Source organism: Schistocerca cancellata, chromosome 4 (assembly GCF_023864275.1).
Source record: "Schistocerca cancellata isolate TAMUIC-IGC-003103 chromosome 4, iqSchCanc2.1, whole genome shotgun sequence".
In the NCBI taxonomy this organism is placed as follows: Eukaryota; Metazoa; Arthropoda; class Insecta; order Orthoptera; family Acrididae; genus Schistocerca; species Schistocerca cancellata.
In genome coordinates, this window is record NC_064629.1 from 203,110,685 (window position 1) to 203,136,050 (window position 25,366).

A 25,366-nucleotide genomic window follows, 5' to 3' on the forward strand; every position below is an offset into this window, starting at 1 on the left:
GAGGGTGTGAATCAGATGCTCAGATGGTTCTATGACCTTTTAGGCTGCAGATTCCTTGACTTGTGCCACAGATTGGTCAGTTTCAGGTTCTGCTGAATAGGCCAGGAGTTCACTACATGCAGGAGGCAGTTACACAGGTAGCTGGGGCTGTGTGCATGGACTGGGTGGTTTTTTTTAGGTTAGAGGCTCTCGGGGGGGAAATACAAAGAGGGTTTCAGACTCCCAGACTGGATACAGGAAGAACATAGATACAGGAACCATCAATATAACAGTGTAAATTGTTGTAGCTGTGTTGGGAAAGTACCAGAGCTCCAAACACCAATAGAAAGCACCGATAGAGTGAGATCATTCTTGTTAACTCAGATAAAATTATAATTTGATCCCTTTACTGACCTCCCAACTTAGATGGTACAATTGCTGAAAGTTTCAGCGAAAATTTGAGTTTAATTTGAAACACATACCCAACTCATACAGTTTTTGTTGGTGGTGACTTTAATTTATCCTGGATATGTTGGCGAAAATACATGTTTAAACCCAGAGGCATGCATAAAACAGCATCCGAAATTGTGCTAAATGCATTCTCTGAAAATTATTTTGAGCAGTTAATTCATAAGCTCACATGAGTAGTAAGCAGTTGTGAAAACACACTTGACCTCTTAGCAACAAATAATCCTGAGCTAATAACAAGCATCAAAACAGATACAGAGATTAGTGAACACAGGGTTGTCGAAGCAAGATTGAATATTGTCACCCCCAAATCATCCAAAAATTAAAACAAAAAATATACCTATTCAAAAAATCTGTAAAAAAAATTCATGTGCTGCCTTCCTGAGAGACAATCTCCACCCCTTCCAAATTAACAATATAAATGTAGAGACCAGATGTAGCTTGAATTCAAAGAAATTGTATTGATAGCAATTGAGAGATTTATACCATACAAATTAACAAATGACAGAGGTTACCCCCTTCGTACACAAAACAGGTCAGAACACTGTTGCAGAAACAACTAAAAAGGCATGCCAAATTCAAACGAATGCAAAATCTCCGAGATTGGCGATCTTCTATAAAAGCGTGAAATTTAGCGTGGACATCAATGTGAGATGTTTTTAATAGAGGGTGTATACGACCCGGGCTATCAGGGAAAAACCCGGGAATTTTTTTATCCAGGAGAAAACCGGGAAAAACCTGGGAATTTTTTTGTAATTCTGGGAATTTTTAATTGTTTTAGCTTTCAGTTAAATTTTTGTAATATTGACCGGTAAGAATTGATTCTCTAGCAAAGAATGTTACTGTATCCTGCTACTGGAGAATGATACTGCAGCAATAAAATATAAAAGAGAGGAAAAAAATAAAACTTTAGTAGCAAAGGAAATGCGAAATTTACAACAACAAAACACCGTACACGCACAAGTGTCTGCAAAAAGCAAAAATATGTCAAAGGCCGTAGGGGGAAGACTTACGTAATTCTTCATAACAATAAACTGCTTGCTGTGAGCATGACGTCACAACTGTTCGCATTAGGTTCTTTTGACCACTTGCCAGCGGGCTGATGCGCATGCGTAGTTGACTCGCGTATCAGAAGTACCTTCTCCCGCTTCCTGCTACTTGAAGTGTGGCTGTTAGCTGTAAGGGCAGTAGCAGCAAACAGCCAGATGCAAACGAGAAAAATTTTTCCCACGCGCCCTAGCTGCGAGATTCGTGCATGAGCAGAGTTGTCTGAGTGGAAGTGGGGAGGGGGTTAGTCTCCATGTGACCCGTATTTGCGTTAAGTGACGTTTAGTGATTTCGCTTCTGCTCTTGGTTTACACCTCCCACGTCAAATGAAAACAAAATGGATTTCTGTGGCTGGGAGCTATCAAGTGAATTAAAATACGTTCACAAAATTACGGAGGGCAAAAATATATTATTAGTTTCAGTTTTCTGATTTACTTTTATTTCCAAGTTATTAGCAGTCAAGCATTAATCGCCTTGCAGAACAGTATGGTATTTTTGCAAGTTTACTAAAGAAATTAGGCTTTAGTAATCTTTCCACTGAGACAACCATTTTATTTGAAATGAATCGCTGAATTTCAAGTGCACATTATCATTTCATGCCATGTATGGGATTATGCCATAATAAAGAACCAAAAATGAGATCGTAGAGTATCAGATGGGACCTACTTCATTCTGAATCTAGAAAAAAACGAATGTGCACTTGAAGCCGAATTACGCATTTTAGTATGGTTTACGAAATTATGATGCCCCATGGGAGTATCCTCTGATGCCCATTTTCTTTTATGGTGCAATGTAAGCTCTCTTAGTGCTTTATACATACGAACATGCGGGCTTCCTACACCACTGCAGCTGCACATGCGCAGTAATGCCTCTTTTTTTGGTGCTCTCTGGCTACTGCTCAATTGAACCTATTTCTAACAGTCTCCGGATAGTATTGCGAACGGTGGTTCGAAAAGCATTACTTTCAAAGTAAATTTCTTTTTACTCAAGATGAATTATGTTACGTGTGAGAAAGTGCGATGATTTTCTAAATCACAGAGCGTTTAAAACTGAACACTTTGAGGACCAGCCACTTAAAAGAATTTCGAGCCCAGACATTTATGTCATAATTTTAAATTTACTGGCACATTTGTGTGATGTATCTTGTGATGTATCTTAAAGCACAATACACAAAGCACAACACACGCAAAAAAAGATCAATATTACATGTGAAAGCTTAGCTTCTGTTGTAGCTTGTTAATCGTAGAGACCAATATTATATATGAGAGCTTAACTTTTCTTGTAGCTATAGCTATGTATATAAATATAAACCTTTAACTTTTCCTCTTTGTGTGTTCGTGCTACGTAACCAGTGATCTTGCTATTGGCTGACAATAACACGTGTCCTATGCTCTGAATATCTGCTGTCATCAGCTGGCAAGATCACATGGCATGAGATACGATTGGCTTACAAAGGACATCACAGCCTCGGTTTCAACGCTCTGGAAACTAACGCGCTGTGTTTGGTGCAATTCGAATTTATACTTTCTTAATATGAAAATATGCAGTGTATATGTTGCTGCAGATCAAAGGTCTTTCCAAAACTTTCCCCTTTTTTTCCATTAAAAGTCTTTCTAAAACTTCTCTCCCCTGTCTTTTCCTTTTTTTACGGGAAGTTCTATGCGAGTGTGTGTAATGTTAACCATTTAAAGTATTGATAAGTTTTACAGTCCTGAGGGAAAATCTACGGAAAACTTACTGTCACTTAGCATAGAAAAAGTGTATTTTCGCATGGGAAAAAGCATATTTTTTTTAAACGGGATATCTGGAAAAAATCCGGGAATTTTTTTTTCCTTGTCCCCGTATACACCCTGTAATAGTTTCCTCAGCAAACATATATTGAAACCTGGCAAAAAATCCGAAGAGATTCTGGTTGTATGTAAAGTATGCTAGTGACAAGACACAGGCAATGCCTTCTCTGTGCGGTAGCAGTGGAAATACTATCAGTGACAGTGCTGCGAAAGCAGAATTACTAAATACAGCCTTTCAAAATTCCTTCACCAAAGAAGCCGAAGAAAATGTTCTAGAACTCGAACCAAGAATAGCTGTCAACATAAGGAACTTAGAAGTAGATATCCTTGGAGTAGTAAAGCGATTTAAATAACTTAATAAAAGCGTTCTTATGGTCGAGACTGTATACCAATTACATTCCTTTCACAGTATGCTGATACAATAACTCCATACTGAACAATCACATACGACCACTCACTCAACGAAAGCTCTGTACTCAAAGACTGGAAAGTTGCACAGTTCACGCCAATATTCAAGAAAGGTAGTAGGAGTAACTGACTAAATTACAGGCCCATATCATTAACATCGATGTGCAGCGGGATTCTGGTACATGTAATGTGTTCAAACATTATGAATTACCTCGAAGAGAACAGTCTATAGACACGGATTTAGAAAACATAATTCTTGTAAAACACAACTACTTATTTACTCACACGATGTGTTGTGTGCCATTAACAAGGGATTTCAAAGTGACTCCGTAATTATAGCTTTCCAAAAGGCCTTTGACACTGTACCACACAAGCAGCTTGTAGTGAAATCGCGTGCTTATGGAATATCGTCTCAATTATGTGAGTGGATTCGTGATTTACTGTCAGAGAGGTCACAGTTCATAGTAGTTGATGGAAAGTCATTGAGTGAAACAAAAGTGATTTCTGGCATTCCCCAAGGTAGTGTTATAGGCCCTCTGCTGTTCCTTATCTATATAAATTAGTTGGGAGACAATCTGAGCAGCCATCTTAGGTTATTTGCAGATGATGCTGCCATAATCGTCTAGTAAACTCATCAGGAGATCAAAACAAATTGTAAAATGCTTTAGAAAAGCATGGTGTGAAAATTGACAATTGACCCAAAATAATGAGGTCATCCATATAAGTGTTAAAAGCAATCCGTTAAACTTGGTTACATGATAAATCGGTATAATTTAAAAGCTGTAAATTCCATTAAATACATAAGAATTACTATCGTGAACAATTTAAATTGGAAAGAACACATGGAAAAGTGTAGTGGGGAAGACAAACCAAAGACTGTATTTTGTTGGCAGACACTTAGAAAATGTAACAGATCGACTACACTATGCTTGTCCGCCCTATTTTAGAGTACTGGTGTCCAGTGTGGGATCCTTACCAGATAGGATTAACAGAGTACATAGAGAAAGTTTGAAGGAGAGCAGCACGTTTTGTATTATCGTGAGAGCAGCACGTTTTGTATTATCGTGAAATGGGGGAAAGAGTGTCACGGACATGATACAGGATTTGGAATGGACAGGACGGACTCTTCTCATGAAATTTCAATCACCAGCTTTCTCATCCAAATGCAAAAATATTTTATTAACGCCGACCTTCATAGGAAGAAACAATCATCATAATAAAATAAGGGGAATCGGAGCTCACACAGAAATGTATAGGTGTTTGTTTTTTCCCACACGCTGTTCAAGAGTGGAATAATAGAGAATTATTGTAAAGGTGGTTTGATGCAGCCTATGCCAGGCACTTTAGTGTCATTTGCAGTATCCATGTTGATGGTAGCGGGTCCTACATTTTTAGCCTGGCTGTCGTGTTTTGGTTGCAATAGCTGCCACTAGGTGTCATCTTTACTATGTGCAGTTTTGGACACACTACAGCAAAATGCACACTTTGAGTCTCTTCTGTATTGTAGTTTGGCAGTGTTTTCACAAAAGGGTGGCTATTGTAATCCTGAGTTTGACATTGAATTTAGTGTCTCACAGAGTGAAAAATAATGTGATGTTACTTCATTAGAGATTGAGAGTGACAACAGTTCGTCAGCAGAGTGACATTGGTACAAGATAAAGACATCCACTGTGCTCCAGCCTGCTCTTTGAAGATTTATGTTCACAGCAAACCATTGTGAAATACATGGTTAGACTTCATAGCTGTACAGAAACTAAAAAATGACTTAAAGTGTCAGGCTGTTTTAGCCAAAGTCCAGTGCATGAGTATACTCAGGATTTTATTAATAGGTATCTTAAGAATTTTGTAACTCATTATTTTGAGCTTCGAAAGGTATCTTTATTTGTATGTATGTAGTATCATTCATTATAGATTGTTTTTCATGAATAAAAAATATTATTTTTTGCAACATAATTTGGAAAAAAATATGTTAACGGATTAATGTATTCAGTCCCTCAGTTAGGTATATATAATAGTATACCACAAATATGTCTTTTGATCTTAGTATGTGTGGAATTATAAGATGCCTTGAGTTAATTATGGCCACCTCACCTCTCAGTTGTGGATATTGCAATGAGTATCAGTTGTACCTGGATGCTTACAGTTAGTATCAATTTGCTGGTAGTACAATTCTACAGACCACAAGTTTCATTATCATTTTGCTGTGGTGTTTCTTCTTATTCACACCTGACTTCCACTTGGAGTTGAATATTGTAAACTGCCATTAGATATTTGCATTGTTGGCTTTTTTCATTCATTATAAAAAGTTGTAGTTATCCGTCTGTCATCTGTATCTTTATATGTGTAGCCACTGTTAAAATCTCCTTAGTTTTTATATGATTTCCTGGTTTATGTGTTGTGACATTATCTGTTCTAGAATAATGTTGGATTGTGTGTCATATTGTGTTTTGAAAAAATGGTTATTGAAATTGGTTCTTTTACGACAGAATTGTATTATAATATTATGAAAAGGATAGTTGCTACTCACCGTATAACGAAGATGCTGAGTCGTAGGTAGGCACAACCAAGAAGACTGTCGGAAAGTGAGAAGTGAGCTTTCAGGCAACAAGGCCTTCATCGAAAATAGACACCACACACACACACACACACGCACACACGCACACACACACACACACACACACACACACACACACACACGCGCGCGCGGCCACAGTCTCTGGCAGCTGAAGTCAGTCTACAGTCTACAGCCCATCCATGATTCACATTAACTGGGCTTCAGCTGCCACAGACTGTCGCCGTGTGTGTGTGTGTGTGTGTGTGTGTGTGTGTGTGTGTGTATTTTCGATGAAGGCCTTGTTGGTCGAAAGCTTACTTTCCAACAGGCTTTTTGTTGTGCCTATCTGCGACTCAGCATCTGCGCTATACAGTGAGTAGCAACTATCCTTTTCATGACATTGTTGCATTCCATCCTGGATTTTCATTGTCTGAATTATATACCATCTCCAATCAAGTCCCTTTTGACTTGTTTACATATCATAGCTGTCGGGTATAATAGTGTAGATCAAGCATTTAATACACCATGGCAATATTTACAGAGTGAAATACATACTTATCATCAAATTGGTAGAAAAAGTATGATTTTGTGGCTAAAATGGTTTGTCATTTTACATGGTTCTGTCATTCCCTGAGACATTAAAGCTGCACTGTGCAGTTTACCACGGGGGCCAAACTGTATGAATTTTTATAAACAAGAATAATTAGTTGATTTCAGTCATGAAACAGGTCTCATTTCATTACTACCTAACTGTATGTGATAAATATTTTTATATGTGTCACTGATATCTGACTCTTGAAGAATAAAACTATGGTTTATGTAGGAGTAGCAAATATTTCATTTGAAACCAAACACTGGAAAATCCAGGATGAAATAACAGTAATATGAACTAGAATAGATTGCTACTCATCGTATAGAGAAGGTGTTAAGTGGCAATCAGTCACATTCAGGCCATACTGCCCGGAGGCGAGCGCGTGTGCATGCGTGGGTGTGTTTTCTACATTTGATGGATCTTTTCTAATTGCTGAATAATATCCAACAGTCTACTTTTAAATGTGCCTGTATGCTACCCAATCCTTTCTCCATGTAGTGAGCACCTGTCTGTCCTAATTCAAATCATAAATATTCCATGTGAGTAGTTAACAGTATGGGTGGGAGATATGAAGTTATAATGCCGCCATGTTCTATTGTATCATTTTGTTCTTAATGATTATTTTGCGCTTTGGAGTATAAAGCACTCATTGTCCATTTTCTTCATCTTAATTATGTTGTGTATCTTGAACAACAGGTTTACAATATTTGCCATTGCAAATTTGTGTCCAATTTCATTTTCTACCATTATCATGCAGTGGCATTTCATGAAGCTGTAATTTGCTATGATCCATAATATTAGTATGTGGATGATCTAATGGTGCTGATATGTGATCTGTTCATCCTCACACACACACACACACACACACACACACACACACACACACACAATTTGGGCTACAGTACGACACGAAGAAACTTGTGAGAACAAGCTCCACTTTTACTCTCATCATAGGACATTTTCTTGATACTTCCAGACCAGGGAAGAACGAAAAATGGAGGCAATAATGAAAGCTTTTGAGAGACTTGAAAAAGCTGAGCAGAGACGGCAGGAAAATCAAGCCAAACAAGCACAGAAGAAGGATCATGACACTGTAAAGAAAGAGTCACGTACTAGAAAGGAAAGAAGGGAAAGGACTAAATCAAAAGAGAAGGATAGTCCAAAAGAGAAGAGTGAATTGCCACAAAATATGAATAAGCAAGGACCTGAGAAACCAAGAAGGAGAAGGTGAGAAATTAAAAATGTTTTATTTCATAGTTTATTATTATACAGTGTTCTTTAAACAGTTTCTTTCTGTAAATACCCACTTAATTTTATTGTGTGCACACACGTGTGTGTGTGTGTGTGTGTGTGTGTGTGTGTGTGTGTGTGTGAGAGAGAGAGAGAGAGAGAGAGAGAGAGAGAGAGAGAGAGAGAGAGATATTGCATTATGTTTTGGATCAGGGCTGGCAGACTGGATCGTGTCGGAAAGCCACACATGAAAGAAAATAAAAAGAAAAGAAAAAAAAAAAGAAAAAGAAAAAAGAACACCTGCTCTAGATGTGTAGCCCATGACAGCATTCCGTAAACCTTGGTACGCACTGATTCATTGTTCAGAGTCATTGCCACAGACTCCTGTGGCACATTTTTGTCCTGCCAAACAAGGAATCATGTCTGCAGCAAGGGTTGATTTGAGGAAATCTGAAAGCTGAGTCATCTGCTACACTGCTGAAAACACTTTCTTTATATAAACAAATCAAAGCTACATTCCTTGACAAGTAGTTCTTCAGAAAAGTTTTACTTTCTGCATGAAAAATTAAAAATCACAAATTTTGTGTTCACGTGTTTTTTTCACTGTGCAATTGTTCTCAAATTATTGCTTACTATACTCTGAAGTGAAGTAACTCAATGAGCATTGTTTGAAGATTGTTCAGTGGATGATGAATGTGAGATGTGGTTGGTAATCTGACTGAGGAAGAAATAGGTAGCCTGAAATTGTCACCTTTTTTTAAAATACATCCCCCAAGCATCTGTAGATGTCTTTCAAAATCTATAGTCATCAGCAAGGAATTTCTGAATCCAATTCCGTCCTCCGTTTTTAAGGTGTGAAGAAGAATATGCTCGTCTCTGTTTCCTTCTATAAGAAGCTCACAAATTCACCACTGTTCATAAGCAATGCTGCTTCTTTCAGGTTGGTTCACTCTAGGTTATACATTGCTGTGCACAAAATTTATCTAACATATCAAAATGCTTTTTATGATCATAAAAGATCTCTGTCCCTTTCTTGCCAGTGGAGATTTATTTACCAATCCCTTGTATAACTTAAAAGTGTTCACAAAAGAATCTGATTACATTAAGTCATGTTGATATTGACTGCACTACACCAAACAGATTCCACCTGTTGCCAGTACATCAAGGGAAGCAAAACATTTATGTGCACTCAGTTTGGCAGTCCCTGCATTGCTCTTCACAGAGCTGTGGTTCCGAAGAGTTGTGCCATTTACTGCTACATGACAATGGCATCAATCTCATGGTGACAGGAGACTAATTGACCATAGTTCATCCAATTCACACAAAATATTTATAAAAATAAGTATACATAAATCTTCCTCGTAAACCAGCCTATCTATTAGTGAAAACCATATTAAAATTCTTGCAGTAGTTCCAGAGATTAGCCCAAATATACAGACAGAACCATGGCAGGTGACTTCAATTTGCGTATAGATAAAACAATATATAGTAGAATGATAGAAGATGCACTAAACAGTGCATCCTACAAAATTACACAAAGAAAGGAAAGTGGAATACTTCACTGAAATGACAATACTGTGTTGATAAGTGTGCTTAGGTAACACAAACTTGATAAGATCCAAAAGTAAGGGTTGTTAAACAAATACTATACATGAGGGTGAATTGTTCATTAAGGTTTGGAGCTCCGTAACATGGCTATCTTTCTTGTGTGGATCTTCAAAATGCTCATAGTAAAAATAAATGCATACACCAAACACCAACCATAAATGTGTCAGTTTATGGGAGTATCAAATTGGAATTAACATTAGTTAATTTGCTTCGCATCTCAGATATAATCAATCTGCTCTCCTACAAACAACTATTTTGCAGAGACTTGCCTGTTTGCTTTCCTTGTCTTTAAAGAAAAATGAAGGTACAGAACAGCCAGCTACAGGGAAAAAAATGTGAATTGTATCAGACATTATGGCTGTTGGTGAAATCGTTGGCAGTATTTGAAAATGCCCGTGTCTCTACTGCCTTCCTCAGCTGCCTCCAATACAGAGAGAGGAAAAAACTTTCTAGTACATGGTTCCTGTTCTACAATGAAGCATAACTTATTCAAGAACTCACATTGAAGTTTTGAAACTCTTGTTCAGTCTACGCTTACATGTGTGCATACATCCAACAGAAAAATTCTAAACCTTTATTACCCCTACACGGTTTGCCTAATTGTGCTCTTAGTTCTCAGGAGGTCAGGCCCAAGTGCAAGGATGACTTCCATCAAACATGGCAGTTTTTTCAATAACATATTTACTTCCTCAAATATCACTTAAATCATTGCAGTGTAAATAGTATCTGTTGTGACATACTTGTTGCTCTCCAACAATATGCTCAGTGGTCTGACTAATATTTCCCAGCTAATGTTACTTGTGGGCAAATTTTCGCACAAATGATTTATTATTAATAAAACTCTCCAAATCACTCTAGTCCTCTACTCTTTACTAGGAAAAATATTACAACTGGTTGAACTACAAACAAAATATTTGTCACAAGACTGAAGTAACTTTTAAATGAATAATATAACAACTAAATGGATGATAACTGTTACTAAAGTTTCTATCTGCCTCTTTTCATGAAGAACAGAGACTTCATTAAATACCTTAGGAATGGTTCATGCAAGTTCTTGTGTAACTGTCTTTGAAATCACCTTTTTTTTATAGTATCTTCAGTTGTTTTTAGTTAAAGATTTAGCAACTGCTTCTCTGTTTTGTCCCACCATACATGAATAGCAGAATAGAATTGCAGGGTGGTTTCTCAGCAAGACAGACTTTCCTGTCTTCTGCCTATGGGAAGTACCCCTCCTTGAACATCTAAAATCAAGTACAAATGTGTTTACAATATGAAGCTGTGCTTGTTTCACCACCCATCAGGGTTATTTATATGTAGAACTCCACATTTGTGTATAATCAATGTTTGAAGGATAACAAGTCTAATGTCTAGAGAAGCACAAGTCGCTGGTGAAAGAATACCATGTAACAGACAGTTAAGACCAGCAGATACACAAAAGACATAAATTAGGTATTATGTGGCTGAAAGCTACATGAAATTTGCTGTAAACAATATAATATATTAACAGATGCAGTACGTACCTGTCTCTATTTTTTCCAAACTAGTAGATGCTGTGTTGTGGAATGTTCTTCCGTTATTTGTTATCAGTGTGCAAAAGTGGAGTTTCAGAGTAGTGACTAAAACACAATGAAATGGGACAGTGTGCACAGTTGACAAGGGTGCCGTGTGGACATGCTACATTGTCTTCAGTGTATCCACTCTGCTGTAGTCCAATATCAAAAGCCACAGTGCCTACATTATCAAATGATGCAACAAGAGCATCAACATCATCGTATCCAGACCTTTGCAAGGCATATGTCAACATACAGTGAAACCCCGCTTTTACACATTTCAAGGGACTTCAAAAAAATGGTGTAAAATGCAGGAAGTAATGTTTTAAGCTGTAAAAGTTATGTATAGGATACCCTCTTGCATTTTTGCGCTTAATGTATATGCACATAATAGGCATCAAAATACTCATGTCAGGGACTTGTTTATTATCTGATAATGGTTTATTATCTAATGAAAACCACTGATATAATGGGAACTGATAATTGGGAAGCAGAAATGTTGGACTCAGTTTCATACATCATTATCGATGTTTTTGGAATGCCTGCAGCTGTCATTCATTATTTAATAATGAAACACTGCATCAGTTACATATTTTTTCATGATTTGCACAGCGTGTTTCAAGAATTTTTTCTTGATGTCAAGTGCAAATATTTACATAAGTATTTCGTGTGGTGTTTGCATATGTATTGTTCAGAGTCTCTTGGACTGCAGTCATCTCTGAGGTTATCCGGTACTGTGCTTCCTCAGTTACGTAGAAAACCACACACACACACACACACACACACACACACACACACACACACACACACACACTATCACTCACATTGTATTTTTTTGTAACATCACAAAAAACACATGTGTAAATATTCCACTTAACAACGAGAATAAATCCTTGAAACGCGTTTTGCTCAACATGAGAATATATGTAATTCACATTGCGTTCAAACCAAAAACATTTGAGCAATGCAAACTGAATCAAGGTGTCAAATAGCGCTACAAGTGGCCAAAAGACGAAACACACTAAATATTGTTTGACAGAGCTGTGATGATGATTATGACAGTCACTAAAGTGCACATGCACTGTAGAGACAGTTTGGAGATGGTTGTGACTGGTCAAGATACCTTTATTTGTATGAACCTAGTTACTCCTATCAGCCACCTTGCAGAGTAGAGTTTGGCAGTGGTAGGAGATACAGCACAAATTGTTCCAACTTTACACATTTAACAGTTTAAATCTGCTAAGAAGAGCACCGTGGTGTCAAGAAACTTAACCACATAATGTTTGTAAACACTACTTGATGGCCAACATCATGCCAGCATTGTTTTACGTCAGTTTTTTCCGTGAACATTTTTTCATAAAGCGTAAATTGCGAGAAAATTATAAATATGTTGACAAAAAATCGGGTATGAGTTAACGTTGTGGACATACAAAATTTGACAGGAGTGATAAAAAATGTCGTAAACGGCGGGAAAACATTAATTCCAGGAACATAAAAGTGTGGTTATACTGTAGGTCGGAAGTTAGATGTCGATAACAGAATGAAGGCAGATTATAAAATATCATTCATGTAATGTGACCTGTGGTTTGTCAATTTGCAAGTGTATGAAATCAACAAGATGTCTGCAGTATGTGCTGTCTAAAAAAACATACATCCATGGGTTGGCAGTATTTGGTTGTCTTTGGTGGCAGTATCTGTAATGTAATATTTTATTGAGAACATGTTCTTCTAACAGAATGTAGTCTTTGTGTGCCGATCATGAATCACAAAGTAATAGACCATTTTCACCAATGCATTCACAAAGGACCAAATTGAAAAAAGCTTTTCTTCTGCTCTTTGGTCATTTTTCTACTTACACTTGCGGATGTTTTTTGGACACATTGCTGCTAGTTTCTTTGCAACCTGTAGCAAAACATCCCTCATTTCCTGCATATGAATGTGAAGCTTGTTCGCCAATCTACTATCCATCAACACAGCCACATATATTGTGTAACTGTGTGTGCCACTGTGAACAGATCGTATCCTGTCATCTGTTGATTTTTCACCTCTGTGTGATAGTATTGAAAAAAAAAAACTAAAAAAAAAATTGGCTATGGTTACTATTCCATACATGTACGTTAAAAATGTTTTTGTCTTTAATGAACACATTTACATCTGCCACAAATTTTTGTTCTCACTTTGTAATAATATGGGCTTCTTCAGTCTCTTTGTGTACTCTAACCATAATGATATGCCTGAATGAAACGTGGACTTCTGACCCATAGTCTCTGGCTTCGTCATATTGTGCTGTGGCAGATTCTCATACAGCCTTTAATTTTGATGTTTTGTTTCCCTTGAGTGGCCTGGGTCTTGCCTTTTGCACATCACATGATCTAACATTATATTGCAGTTGGATTTCAAACACATGCACCTGTATAATGGTTCATAGGTTTTCTGGAAGAATGGTAACCACAATTAAAATAATCCTCATAAATACTGTCCAGTGTTCGGTCATCAATACACTGTAGCACACAGGGTTGTGATATATTTGGGAGTGAAGGTGCGTATTCACTTTGACTTGCGGTTCCCTCATTTGCTGGTGGTGACATTCCAGAGCTGTTATAACTGTCATAAACATGCACAGTTCCTTCTCCGCCATCAGACCCACAATCACTATTCCTACCCTGTGTGTCAAATACATTTCTGTTAAATCTCCATAGTATTTTTGTGTTCCGTTGCCATATAACGTGTGTGCAAATGGCTCATTTTCCACTCAAATTACATCCTCATTTTCACACAGGAAGTTCACTGTTCACAGGATTAATTGGCTTCAGCTTATTCATGTTTTATGTCAGTACATGCTCTTTTCAATCGCACACTGCAACGGTCACGATCGTACTGTCTGTATAGTTGTAGCACTTTGGAGCTAGTGCGTGGACCTTCAGATTTTGCTAGTGGCCATAGATGTAGTTTTACAGATGAATGAAATGGATAGCTATTCATATAGATACAACATTATATTTTAAATGTGTTTCCAGTTTGTTTTAGTCATTCGAACTGCCATTCTGTCCTTGCGAGTATTCATAGTTGGATAAGTTGTTACTGGCATGATGTCATTGTTACACCTTTGCAAGAGTACTGAGGGAGGGTAGAATAAAGCATGACCATCAGTAGAGTGAGCAGTGTCTGTCAACAAATGGTAAGTGTGTGCCACTGCAGAGAAAAAATACTTCTGCTAAGGACCTCAAAACATTTGAAATCAGATAGATATTCAAAACAGCAAGAAAAGTTGACAGCATTGGTTTCCAGACTCTGTTAGTAATTACATGTTTCCTAGTGAGAGATAATTTGATGAATAGGATTTCAAGGAAAAGTAAACATAGCTACTAACCAAAATGATGGGCAGTGGCACACTGCTTTCAACGCATTATGTGATTAGCGCACCCAGTTGTTTGTTTTTATACCAATAATGGAGTTTTGGATAGAAGGCGATTAATTGAAATTTCACGAATGAAGAGCTATATTGGCTCTCATCTAGAAGATACATACAGCACTATTGACTCATGATACTGCTTTTTGATTTGTTGCTATTGAATTCAGTATTCTGCATCTGTCTCCTATCCAAAGAAACAATCATTGATGTTTTTAGTCAAATTTGGAGTAGGAACCTATACAATGAGTCATAAAGGGAAGACATTATAACCCCATACTGAAACCAGGCAAGGATTGCACCAGCCCATGTAGTTAACATAGCATTGCTAGAAGTACCTGTATAAAAATTACTACACGAATGGAGAATCCTGAGTGAAAAACTAAACATTTTACCTCAGCTTTCAACATTGCATTCTTCTTCACATTGTTACAACACATGTTGTCTGCAATAATTTTCAAAGGCTTAAAAATTGCTTTTATTGTGAGTTTAAAGGACAATGAGGTTCGACTAAATAGAAATTATTTAAGATACATGATACTGCTTGGAGATACGTAACTATTCATTTAAATGAGTGGGGGTTTCTATGGACACCTCACCATTTTCGTATGATGCTTATATGCAAATACGACTTTTGATTCCATTCCAGAACACTTTCTGACTGTTTTCCTTAGCAGGATGGTATCCCTCATGGGATAGGTCTTATTTTAAGTGTTACGTTGTTTGTAGTTGCTACATTGTCTACAGTGAATTGTCCTGTGCAGTACTCCTTATTTGTCTGCATGTTTTGTCTTTCTTGTAGTCTCGTGCCTTCATTTCATCAGCTATGACTGGTGTTGCAGACACTAAAAATAAGTATTCATTTTTTGTCTGAGAGCACAGCATGTTAATTTTCTTTTTTTCTTTTGTGTTATATTGGATACAATTTTGAAATGTCATGATCTTAAAATAAGCTCTCAAAATACTTGACATCTTTAAGTGATTCAATGGAGAACATGGCTGTGGGGGAGGGGGACGTAACAGGTAGATTCACGATTCACGATTCACGTTGTTGCAGTTTTAAGAAGTGTTGACACAGTTTTGGAGTATGACTTGACCGTGTTTATGACTCAGGCCCAGATCATTTTCATATTTAAGTGATTACAAAGAAATTATAATGTATTCCAGACTATTGTAGAATTAAATTTCATGATTTGTAAAATGAGCTCCTTTATTGTAAAATAGTGTTAACTGATGTGTGACATTGCGTGCCACCATTATTTTCAGGCATTCTGCACTTGTTCGTAGGCGAAAGGGTCGTCGGCGTAGAAGTAGCAGCTCCCAGCAGCAAGCATCTTTACGACAAAAGCACCATACAAGATTGAACTCCATTAGTTCAAATGCATCGTCAGTTGATGAAACGGCTGAAAACCCAGAATCTAATGAAGTAGAACAATGTGCTGGAGCACCTGAAAGCAATGTACCTGATTCTACACAGGCAGGTGGCCTATCATCAGCAGCTGATTTATTACTTGCATTTGCAAGTGCAAGTTCACCTCAGCATACAGATGAAACCTGTGAGCAGGAAAACTTAACACAGCAAGAAGGAACTGTGAGTCACATTTTTTAAATATAAATTTTAGCTTATTTTACTGAAAAAATTGTACCTGTTATTGTCCTACATGTTTGAATTTCCCCGTGTTCTTATAATTCTAACATTGTTTTTAAAATTTTGACTGACTGTTTGTGTCTTCTATTTTGTTTCTGTAATTCCAGCTATTTGTCATAGAGTGCTGGTATGATTTATGACTGTGCCAAGAAATCCAATTGCCAGCTCGTAATTATGATTTAAGCATTAAATATCTTTCTCGATTGTATTAAAATCATCTTAGTCATTTGTCTCATGTTTCGGAAACATTTTTCACAATTTCTTCACCACTTTTGCAGTTAGTTGACAAATGTAACACTTTATAACAAAAAAAATTTTTGTTTTTAATGAACATGTTTACATGTACCACAAATGTTTCTGCTCCCTTTGTTATAATATGGTCTTTCCAGTCTCTTTGCGCTTCATGACCGTAGTGATATGCCTGGATGAAATGTTATGTACTTCTGTCAAGCCACCGATGAAATGCAAAGAAGCTTTAAAACTGTCAAGAGCAACTGTCCTAGCAGCTTCCAGAAATATCTGTCTAGTTACATCAAAATGTAACACTTTGACAGTTAACATATATAGAGCAAGGACAGTCCATTTAATAATTTATTGTAAATACAATATATATAGGCACAGGTGTAAACAGTACTGCACCATTTATCATTTCTTTTCAAATATTGCTGTGATCTACGCAGTGAGCAGTGATGTTAATGCTCGTGAGTGACTGTACTAACTGATACTAGTAGGTAGCAAAAGGATGTAAGTAGAGGTTGGTAAACTGTTTGTTGTGTTAAAATGCAAGTTTGGTCAGAGCAAATGAATATATTAAAATGAAGCTCTTATGAACATGAATAATAGTCACATGTTAATTGTATTGGAATATAGGCAGGTGGGTGTAAAACAGCTCACCCTACTCACAAAGGTTCATTAAGCTGCCACAGAAAGTGATTTGCATTTTTTAAGACTTGAAAGCTGACAGTTTTCACCATTTATTAGTGTCTCCTGTAGCTGTAATTAATGCCTAAATCTTTCCATGTGAGCTCTTGATTCCTCATATTTTATAGTGGTGGTCATTTCTCTCTGTGTTGGTGAAAGTAAGAAAATATATTGCTGTTCAGGGGAGAAAGTTAATAACTGAAATTTCATGAAAAGATCTCGTCACAGTGTAAAACACCTTTGCCTTAGTAATTTCCCACACTGCCTTATCATAGCCATGACAATTGCTCCTCTATTTCACGATAATGAAAATAAGCTGCTCTCCTTTGAACTTTTTTGATGTATGAGTAGGACCTCATGTACATTATGTAAAATTTGGGAGTAACTAGTGGTAATGTAAGTGGTATTACGGTTAGGCATTTGGCAAATTTTACAAAAGGTATCTCTTGTGAATAAGAGCTATGAATTGAGGAAATCTGCTTAAAGATATTAATGAGCCTGAGAAGTACACTGAAGAACCAAAGAAATTAGTACACCTGCCTAATATCGTCTAGGGCCCCCGCGAGAATGCACAAGCTCTGCAACACAATATGACATGGACTCCGCTAATGTATGAAGTAGTGGTGGAGGGAATTGACACCATGAATCCTACAGGGCTGTCAATAAATCCATAAGATTACTAGGGAGTGGAGATCTCTTCTCAACAGCACGTTGCGTGGCATCCCAGGTGCACTCAATAATGTTCATGTCTGGGGAGTTTAGTGGCCAGCGGAAGTGTTTAAACCCAGAAGAGTGTTCCTGGAGCGACTCTGTAGCAATTCTGGACATGTGGGGTGTCGCATTGTCCTGCTAGAATTGCCAAAGTCTGTCAGAATGCACATTGGACATGAATGGATGCAGGTGATCAGACAGGACGCTTATGTACCTGTTACCTGTCAGAGTCATATCTAGACATATCGGGGTCCCATATCATTCCAACTGCACATGCCCAACACCATTACAGAGCCTCCACCAGCTTTAACAGTTCCCTGGTTAAATGAAGGGTCCATGGATTCATGAGCGTGTCTCCAAACCCATACATGTCCATCGGATCGATACAATTTGAAATGAGACTAGTCCAACCACGCAACGCGTTTCCAGTCATCAGCAGTCCATGTCAGTGTTGACAGGCCCGGGCGGTGTAAAGCTGTGTGTCGTGCAGTCATCAAGGGTACACTAGTGGGCCTTCGGCTCCATAAGCCCATATCGATGATGTTTCATTGAATTTTTTGCACACTAACACTTCTTGATGGCCCATCATCGAAATCTGCAGCAATTTGTGGAAAGGCTGCACTTCTGTCATGTTGAACGATTCTCTTCAGTTGTCATTCATCCTGTTCTTGCAGGATCTTTTTCCAGCCGCAGTGATGTCAGAGATTTAATGTTTTACCGGATTCCTGATACTCGCGGTACACTCGTGAAATAGTCATACAGGAAAATCCCTACTTCATCACTACCTCGGAGATGCTGTGTCCCATTGCTCATTCACCAACTATAACACTATGTTCAAACTCACTTAAATCTTGATAACCTGCCATTGTAGCAGCAGTAACCGATCTAACAACTGCACCAGACACTTAGTGTCTTATGTAGGCGTTGCTGACCGCAGCACTGTGTTCTGCTTGTGTACGTTGTAACCTCCCCACAAAAATTTAAAAGAAAGGACATAAATATTTAATAAAATGGAGCCAAATGAAACCTTCCCACAAAATGTTTGACCTGACAATATTTTGAATGTTATCAAGAATACAACGTAACGTAATCTCCCAGCAAATCAATTCAATGACAATGACCATTAGACAAAAATTAGCAATCTGACTCAAGTATAAATTCCTCACAAAACAAAATGAAAGTCAATTCAGTGATAAGAAAATCTCAGTGATAATGAAATTTCAATTAAACCGAAATATCGGTCTTTGGCCCTGTACAAAAATCAGAATTAAATTCTTACCTCATTGTAACTGCTAGTCACATTTCTGCTCTTATTCTTGCGCACACCTTGGAGGAACTGCATTGCAAATAATAATATTCCTTTTTTTTTTAATTTAACTGAGACTTTTGTTTAAGGGAAGTGGAACTTCAATTAAATAAATTTTTTTTTGTAAAATTGCTTTTGAAATCAAAATTATTATTGGGGCACTTGTTGGAAATTAATTACAATAAATAAACTTTACATTATCTGATGATTACCTTAATTAACAATATACCTCATTCAGCATCTTGACCAGTGTTGCCCACAGACTGCTCTGCATGACGACTACTAGCGTACTTCACGACGACTACCACTGAACTGCTCTCAACGACTACTAACAGAGTACTGCCCTCAACTAGACAGAGCTACAGACTCGCAACGACTTACTGACAGACTGAGAACCGCTCGCAACACTCGCGCGGTCAAGCGCATACTCTCTGGTCACAGATGCTACAATGCCTCGCCATCGCTGCTATGTTACATACGTGTTTCATAACCCTCCACTGGGGGGGCAAAAATTTGGCAGCGATGGTGAGTCATTTGGACTTGCCAAGCGCGGCAAAATTTTTCTTTAATTAACAAACTTCTACAACTTACAGAATATTTAGATGTAGTACATGAATTAAATGTTGTGCACACGCACTAAGTACAAAATATATCAGACAAAGACAAAATGTGAGTACAAAACATAGTAGCAAATCAGAAAAATGTATATACAAATTATTTGACAGATAACAAAGTGCACAGGCACTGAAAAAATTCTTTAGCATATTCAGAACAAATAAACAGACTGGGAAAAAAATATTATGTTGACAAGTGACGTGAGTGCACATGCACTGCAGTTGAGAACATGTCGGTAAATGATGAAATGTATATACAATTAGTAACAAATGACATAAGTGCATACGCATTGAAGTATTGAATATACAGAATAGTACAAATCATATTGAAAAATGAGAAAAGTGCACAGGCACTGGAGTTCAGTAGAAAACATATTAACACACAACATAAGTGCACATGCACTGTAGTTCAGAACATCATTAAAATAAAATACTAAAAAATTGTATATACAATATAAAAGACAAGAGTGCACATACTGTACTTGAGAACAAATCGAAAAAATGTCTTAGGTATTTTTGCAATAAATAAACATAATGGCAAAAATCATATCGACAAGTGACATAACTGTACTCGCACTGGAGTTCAGCGAATCAAAAAAAATGTATAGTCATGAACATAAATAATGTTAGCAAAAAAATGATTTTCACTATGTGACAAGAATTAGGATAGGAAAGGGAAGGATTGCATCATGGTTGTAGCACTTTAGATTGCACACAGCTGTTCTGAAAGTCCATATCTTTCCACAGAAGTACAACACCAAGTGACACAATTTGCAGTTCTTTTCCCATCAGAATCCATCAGTGTAGCCAAGACACTGAACTCTCGTAGTAATGTTCCATGTTCTCATTTTGGCAGTACATTAGGTACACCAAACAGTGGGACCATAATAACGTCTTCATCGCTCACGGTGGTGGACAGCATGTCGTGTCAACACCAAGCTCTTACAAGGCACACCAACGTAGAAGTAGTGCAAACCCAAAGGTAGTGCTCCATGATCACTAGGATAGACAGGACAAATGGACATTGCAGTAATTCAGGGTAGTTAGCTCATGAGGTGAAGGACATTAAGTCACATAATATTGACAATTACAGTTTTCATTTGGGGCATTCATAGCCCAGTGTTGAACATTTCTGTACCATGAATGTAGTATTACAGAAAAATGTTCACAAAATTAAATTATTGGCATCATGGGTAATCGTATTACAATAAACAGTGGCAGTCCTTGGACGGTTACAAAGCATATTTAGTATGACAGAATAATGTTAATTATTGGCACTCAGTGGCCAGCAAGTATTGAATATTACAGAACATTACACTCATTCTTGGCACTCAGTGGCCATCAAGTACTGAATAGTACAAAACATTACACTCATCATTGGCACTCAGTGGCCAGCAATTACTGAATAGTACAAAACATTACACTCATCATTGGCACTCAGTGGCCCAGCAATTACTGAATAGTACAAAACATTACACTCATCATTGGCACTCAGTGGCCCAGCAATTACTGAATAGTACAAAACATTACACTCATCATTGGCACTCAGTGGCCCAGCAATTACTGAATAGTACAAAACATTACACTCAATCATTGGCACTCAGTGGCCCAGCAAATATTGAATAGTATAAAACATTGTTCCTCATTCAGTATTATTCAGATCATTAAGAAGTAATAACAATTCATTGAGTGACATTCAGATCATTACGAAGTCATTATTAAAAAATCAGCTAATTACAGTCATAGCATTAATAATCATACACATTATAAGTAGTCTCATTACAATAAACAGTGGCAGTTATTAGCCAGTTACAAAGCATTATTTTATACATATATTTTTTTGTATCATTACGAAGTCATTACTGAAGTGACATACTATTCAGAGTTGATCAGTATTATTCAGAACTTTCTCAAACTGGTATCACTATTTGGGACTGGTAATACATTTTTTTGTTAGCAATGCATTGCGTTTGGTAATTATAAGAGAAAGCAAGAAGAGAAAAAAGGAAAAAAAATTGGTTCTGGGTTGTTACTGTAAATAAAAAAAATGAGTAACGTCATTCGTCATGAGTCAGCTGTAGCAAGGTTATGAAACAAGGCAGTAATGTGATCACATGTATAAATGATAGACACAAATGGGTAAAAAAAATAAATGCAAGTACTAGAACAGGTATAATAAGTAACAGGTTTAGTATGTATCATGAAAAACTTCTCCTGGAAAAAATACAAAATGGATTATTGACCTGAAAGAAGAAACGCACACTATGCTGAAAAGTAGTGAACTTCGAATTAACAAGTAGTGAAATGTGTATAAAATGTGCTCCATAGCTGTCCTTTCCAAAACTTTCCGTCATCCTACTATGCAATATAACACCTGCTGTCAAAACAAACTGCAACAAATACTTAAATAACTACGTAGCATAAATACATAACTTCAACATTATCCTCATCTGTAAAGAAAAAACTTCATTATCCATCACTTCATTATTCATACCTCCATCATTATCATCACCTGTAAAGAAAAACTTCATTATCCATAGTAGCACACTCTTCATCATTATTCATCATCACTCATTATCATCTGCAAAAAATCACTTCATTACTCATTACACAACTATTCCTTATCTCTAACATATTTCATCACTAAAACTAAGATGTGTAGTTCTGTCTGACAGCCTGCATCAATCACCTTGTATTCTGAAAGAAAAAATTAGTTAAGACTGCTATTCTACGATGAGTATAGTATATTCTTGTTAATGCTTGTTAATCCTGATCCATTTACTCTTCCTCATAAAGTTATTGCATCTTCTATCGTTTATTCCGTAGGTGAAATTCCCATTTATGTTGAATTTATTTCTTACACGCATCATTTCTTTCTGAAATTGATGAATAGAGAATAACGTCTTGCATTTAAATCATATACCCACTAAGTAATTACTGATTAACGGTAATATAATTAAACATACAGCATAACATGACAGAAAACGTAATATGTCGAAAGCATAGACAGTGTTCAAAGGCAAAAAAAAAAAAAAAATGTACACGGAATATCACAATGCAGCAGCAAAAAAAAAGAAAAAGAAAAACGTAAAATAGTCACGATGTTGAGACATCATAGGGCAAAAATGTCAAAGTCAACTGGTGTTTGCTATATCTTAACTAATTCACAGTGCATACAAACAAAACAGGAAAACAATCATACACACAAAAAATGGAAAATGTGCACGGTCTGACGTGTAACGACAAGAAAAGCGACCTGCTAACCTTACCTTGCCGGGCACTTGCCAAGAAAAAATACGACACTCATCAGTAGGTAATCATATAATTGCATAAGTGGTTATAAAATGTGTAAGTTCGTCTGGAAAAAATATGCACGGTCTGATGTGTAACGACAAGAAAAGCGACCTGCTAACCTTATCTTGCTGAGCACTTGCCAAGAAAAATACGACAGTCATCCGTAGGTAATCAGGTGAAATAATTGCATTAGTAAATGGCATCATAGCATGTTACATTATAAAGTGATTTCATTCAATAAACGGTTTAATGTTTGAGATATGGTGATTGCCTTTCGATTTTCTGGTTCTCAAAGTTTCGACGTGTACAACATTGGGGTGAGGGATGCTGCGAATCCGATATGGACCTGCGTATAGAAGTTCAAATTTACTGCACTTACCTTTTAATTTGCTGGATAAATAGTGTGTACGTACTAATATTTTCTGTCCAATGTGAAAGTCGCGGCGTGTACAAACCTGTTTTTGCTGTCTTCTCCGGCGCTCTGCGGCACGTTTGATGTTGTTCAGCGCAATGTCAATTATTTCGTGGTGTCGTAAGCGACGAGATGTAGGGAAATTTATTAATTCTTTAATTTTGTTTGGTGGTTCAACGTTTTTCAGTATAACAGACGGAGATAGCATAGTGGATTCATTTGGAATGGAATTAATTACATCTTGGAATGAGAGTATGTGTGTATCCCAATCAATATGTCTTTTGTGGCAGTATATTCGGCACAGCTTACCAATTTCTTTCATTAACCGTTCACAAGGATTCGAAGAAGCATGGTACTTGGATATATAGATCGGAGAAATGTTTCTAGCTCGTAACATACGTGTCCATATTGCAGATCGAAACTGTGGTCCATTGTCGGAAATTACTTTCATCACATGCCCTACATGAAATAAAAAATGCTTTACAAATGCTTTTGAAACAGTTTTAGCAGTAGCTTTGCGTAACGGAGTGAAAGTAACAAATTTTGAAGTGAGCTCAACAGCGACAAAGATGTAGCAAAAACCTCTGTTAGTTCTCGGAATCGGACCAAAAATATCTACTGCGGCCATGTGTCTTAATTTAACAGGTACAATGGGATATAAAGGAGGAATATGTGAAGTGGTGTCTGATTTAGCTTTCTGGCAAATTTTACAAGACGCTAAAACTCGTTGTATTCGTTTCTCCATGTTGTTAAAATAACAGTTCTGTCTCAGTATAAGAAAACATTTTCGTGCTCCGTAATGTGCGTAGCTTAAATGAGTATACCAGATTAGTTTGTTAACCAGTTCGTCGGGAATGCATAATAACCAATTGTTGCTGTCTGGATGAGAACGGCGAAACAGAATGTCATTGCGTACAGTGTAGTGGTTCCTAATCGTAACATTTTTCCTATCTTGCCAAAGGTGTTTAATTTCTTTCCACACATTGTCTTTATTTTGTTCTTGTGCTATGTCCTGTAATGACGACGAAATAAAGTTTTCAAATGCTACTTGCTGAATGTACATGACACTGAAATTTGTTTTGCAGAAGTTGGTTGCTACGTCTCGCTGATTGTTGCAAAGAGAACGGGATAATGCGTCTGCTACAACATTTTGTGTGCCGGGAATGTGAACAATTGTGAAATTAAATTCCTGCAAGTAAAGTTTCCATCTGCTTAACCTGTCGTGAGTGAATTTAGCTGAAAGTAAAAATTGTATCGCTCTGTGGTCTGTGTACACGGTGGTATGTCTGCCATAAAGAAAGTGCCGAAATCTCGTAAAAGCCCAAACAACACATAATGTTTCAAGTTCAGTAACGGAATAATTTCGTTCAGCAGGTGACAGAATGCGGCTTGCAAATGCGACGTTTTTAATTACTGTAGAACCATCTTCTTCAATTTCCTGAAAAATATGTACGCCTAAAGCGGTGTTGGAACTGTCGGTGGCAATGAAAAAATTTCTGGTAAGATCTGGGTGCGATAAAAGTGGAGCATTCAACAAAGCGTGTTTCCAATAACATTCTCATGAACAAAATTCTGCGTGTCAAAAGCATTGCTTACATTATTGGAATATGCAAACTGTACTGTATTTAATCATATTCTATCTGACGTGTTATTGAATGTACGCTGAAAATTGTGCTAATTAATTTTACGTATGTCGTGATAGTCATTTCCATACGGCGCATTGCGATAGAGATTGAAATACTGTTTTTTCTGTACGTAGTTATTTCCTCGTGGCTATGCATTACTATTTGTTGTAGCTGGGACTATACGTGCACGCGGCGAAACA

At 37.1% G+C, this 25,366-nt stretch overlaps 1 protein-coding gene across 1 annotated transcript in view; it reads left to right on the forward strand.

The window, feature by feature from the left end:
- Positions 1-25,366, forward strand: part of LOC126184024 (uncharacterized) — a 344,076-nt gene that overhangs the window by 227,138 nt on the left and 91,572 nt on the right. The window contains exons 14-15 of the mRNA XM_049926377.1: positions 7,815-8,065; positions 15,902-16,226. Of these exons, the coding sequence (XP_049782334.1) occupies positions 7,815-8,065; positions 15,902-16,226 (576 nt within the window). The remainder of the gene's footprint in view (positions 1-7,814; positions 8,066-15,901; positions 16,227-25,366) is intronic.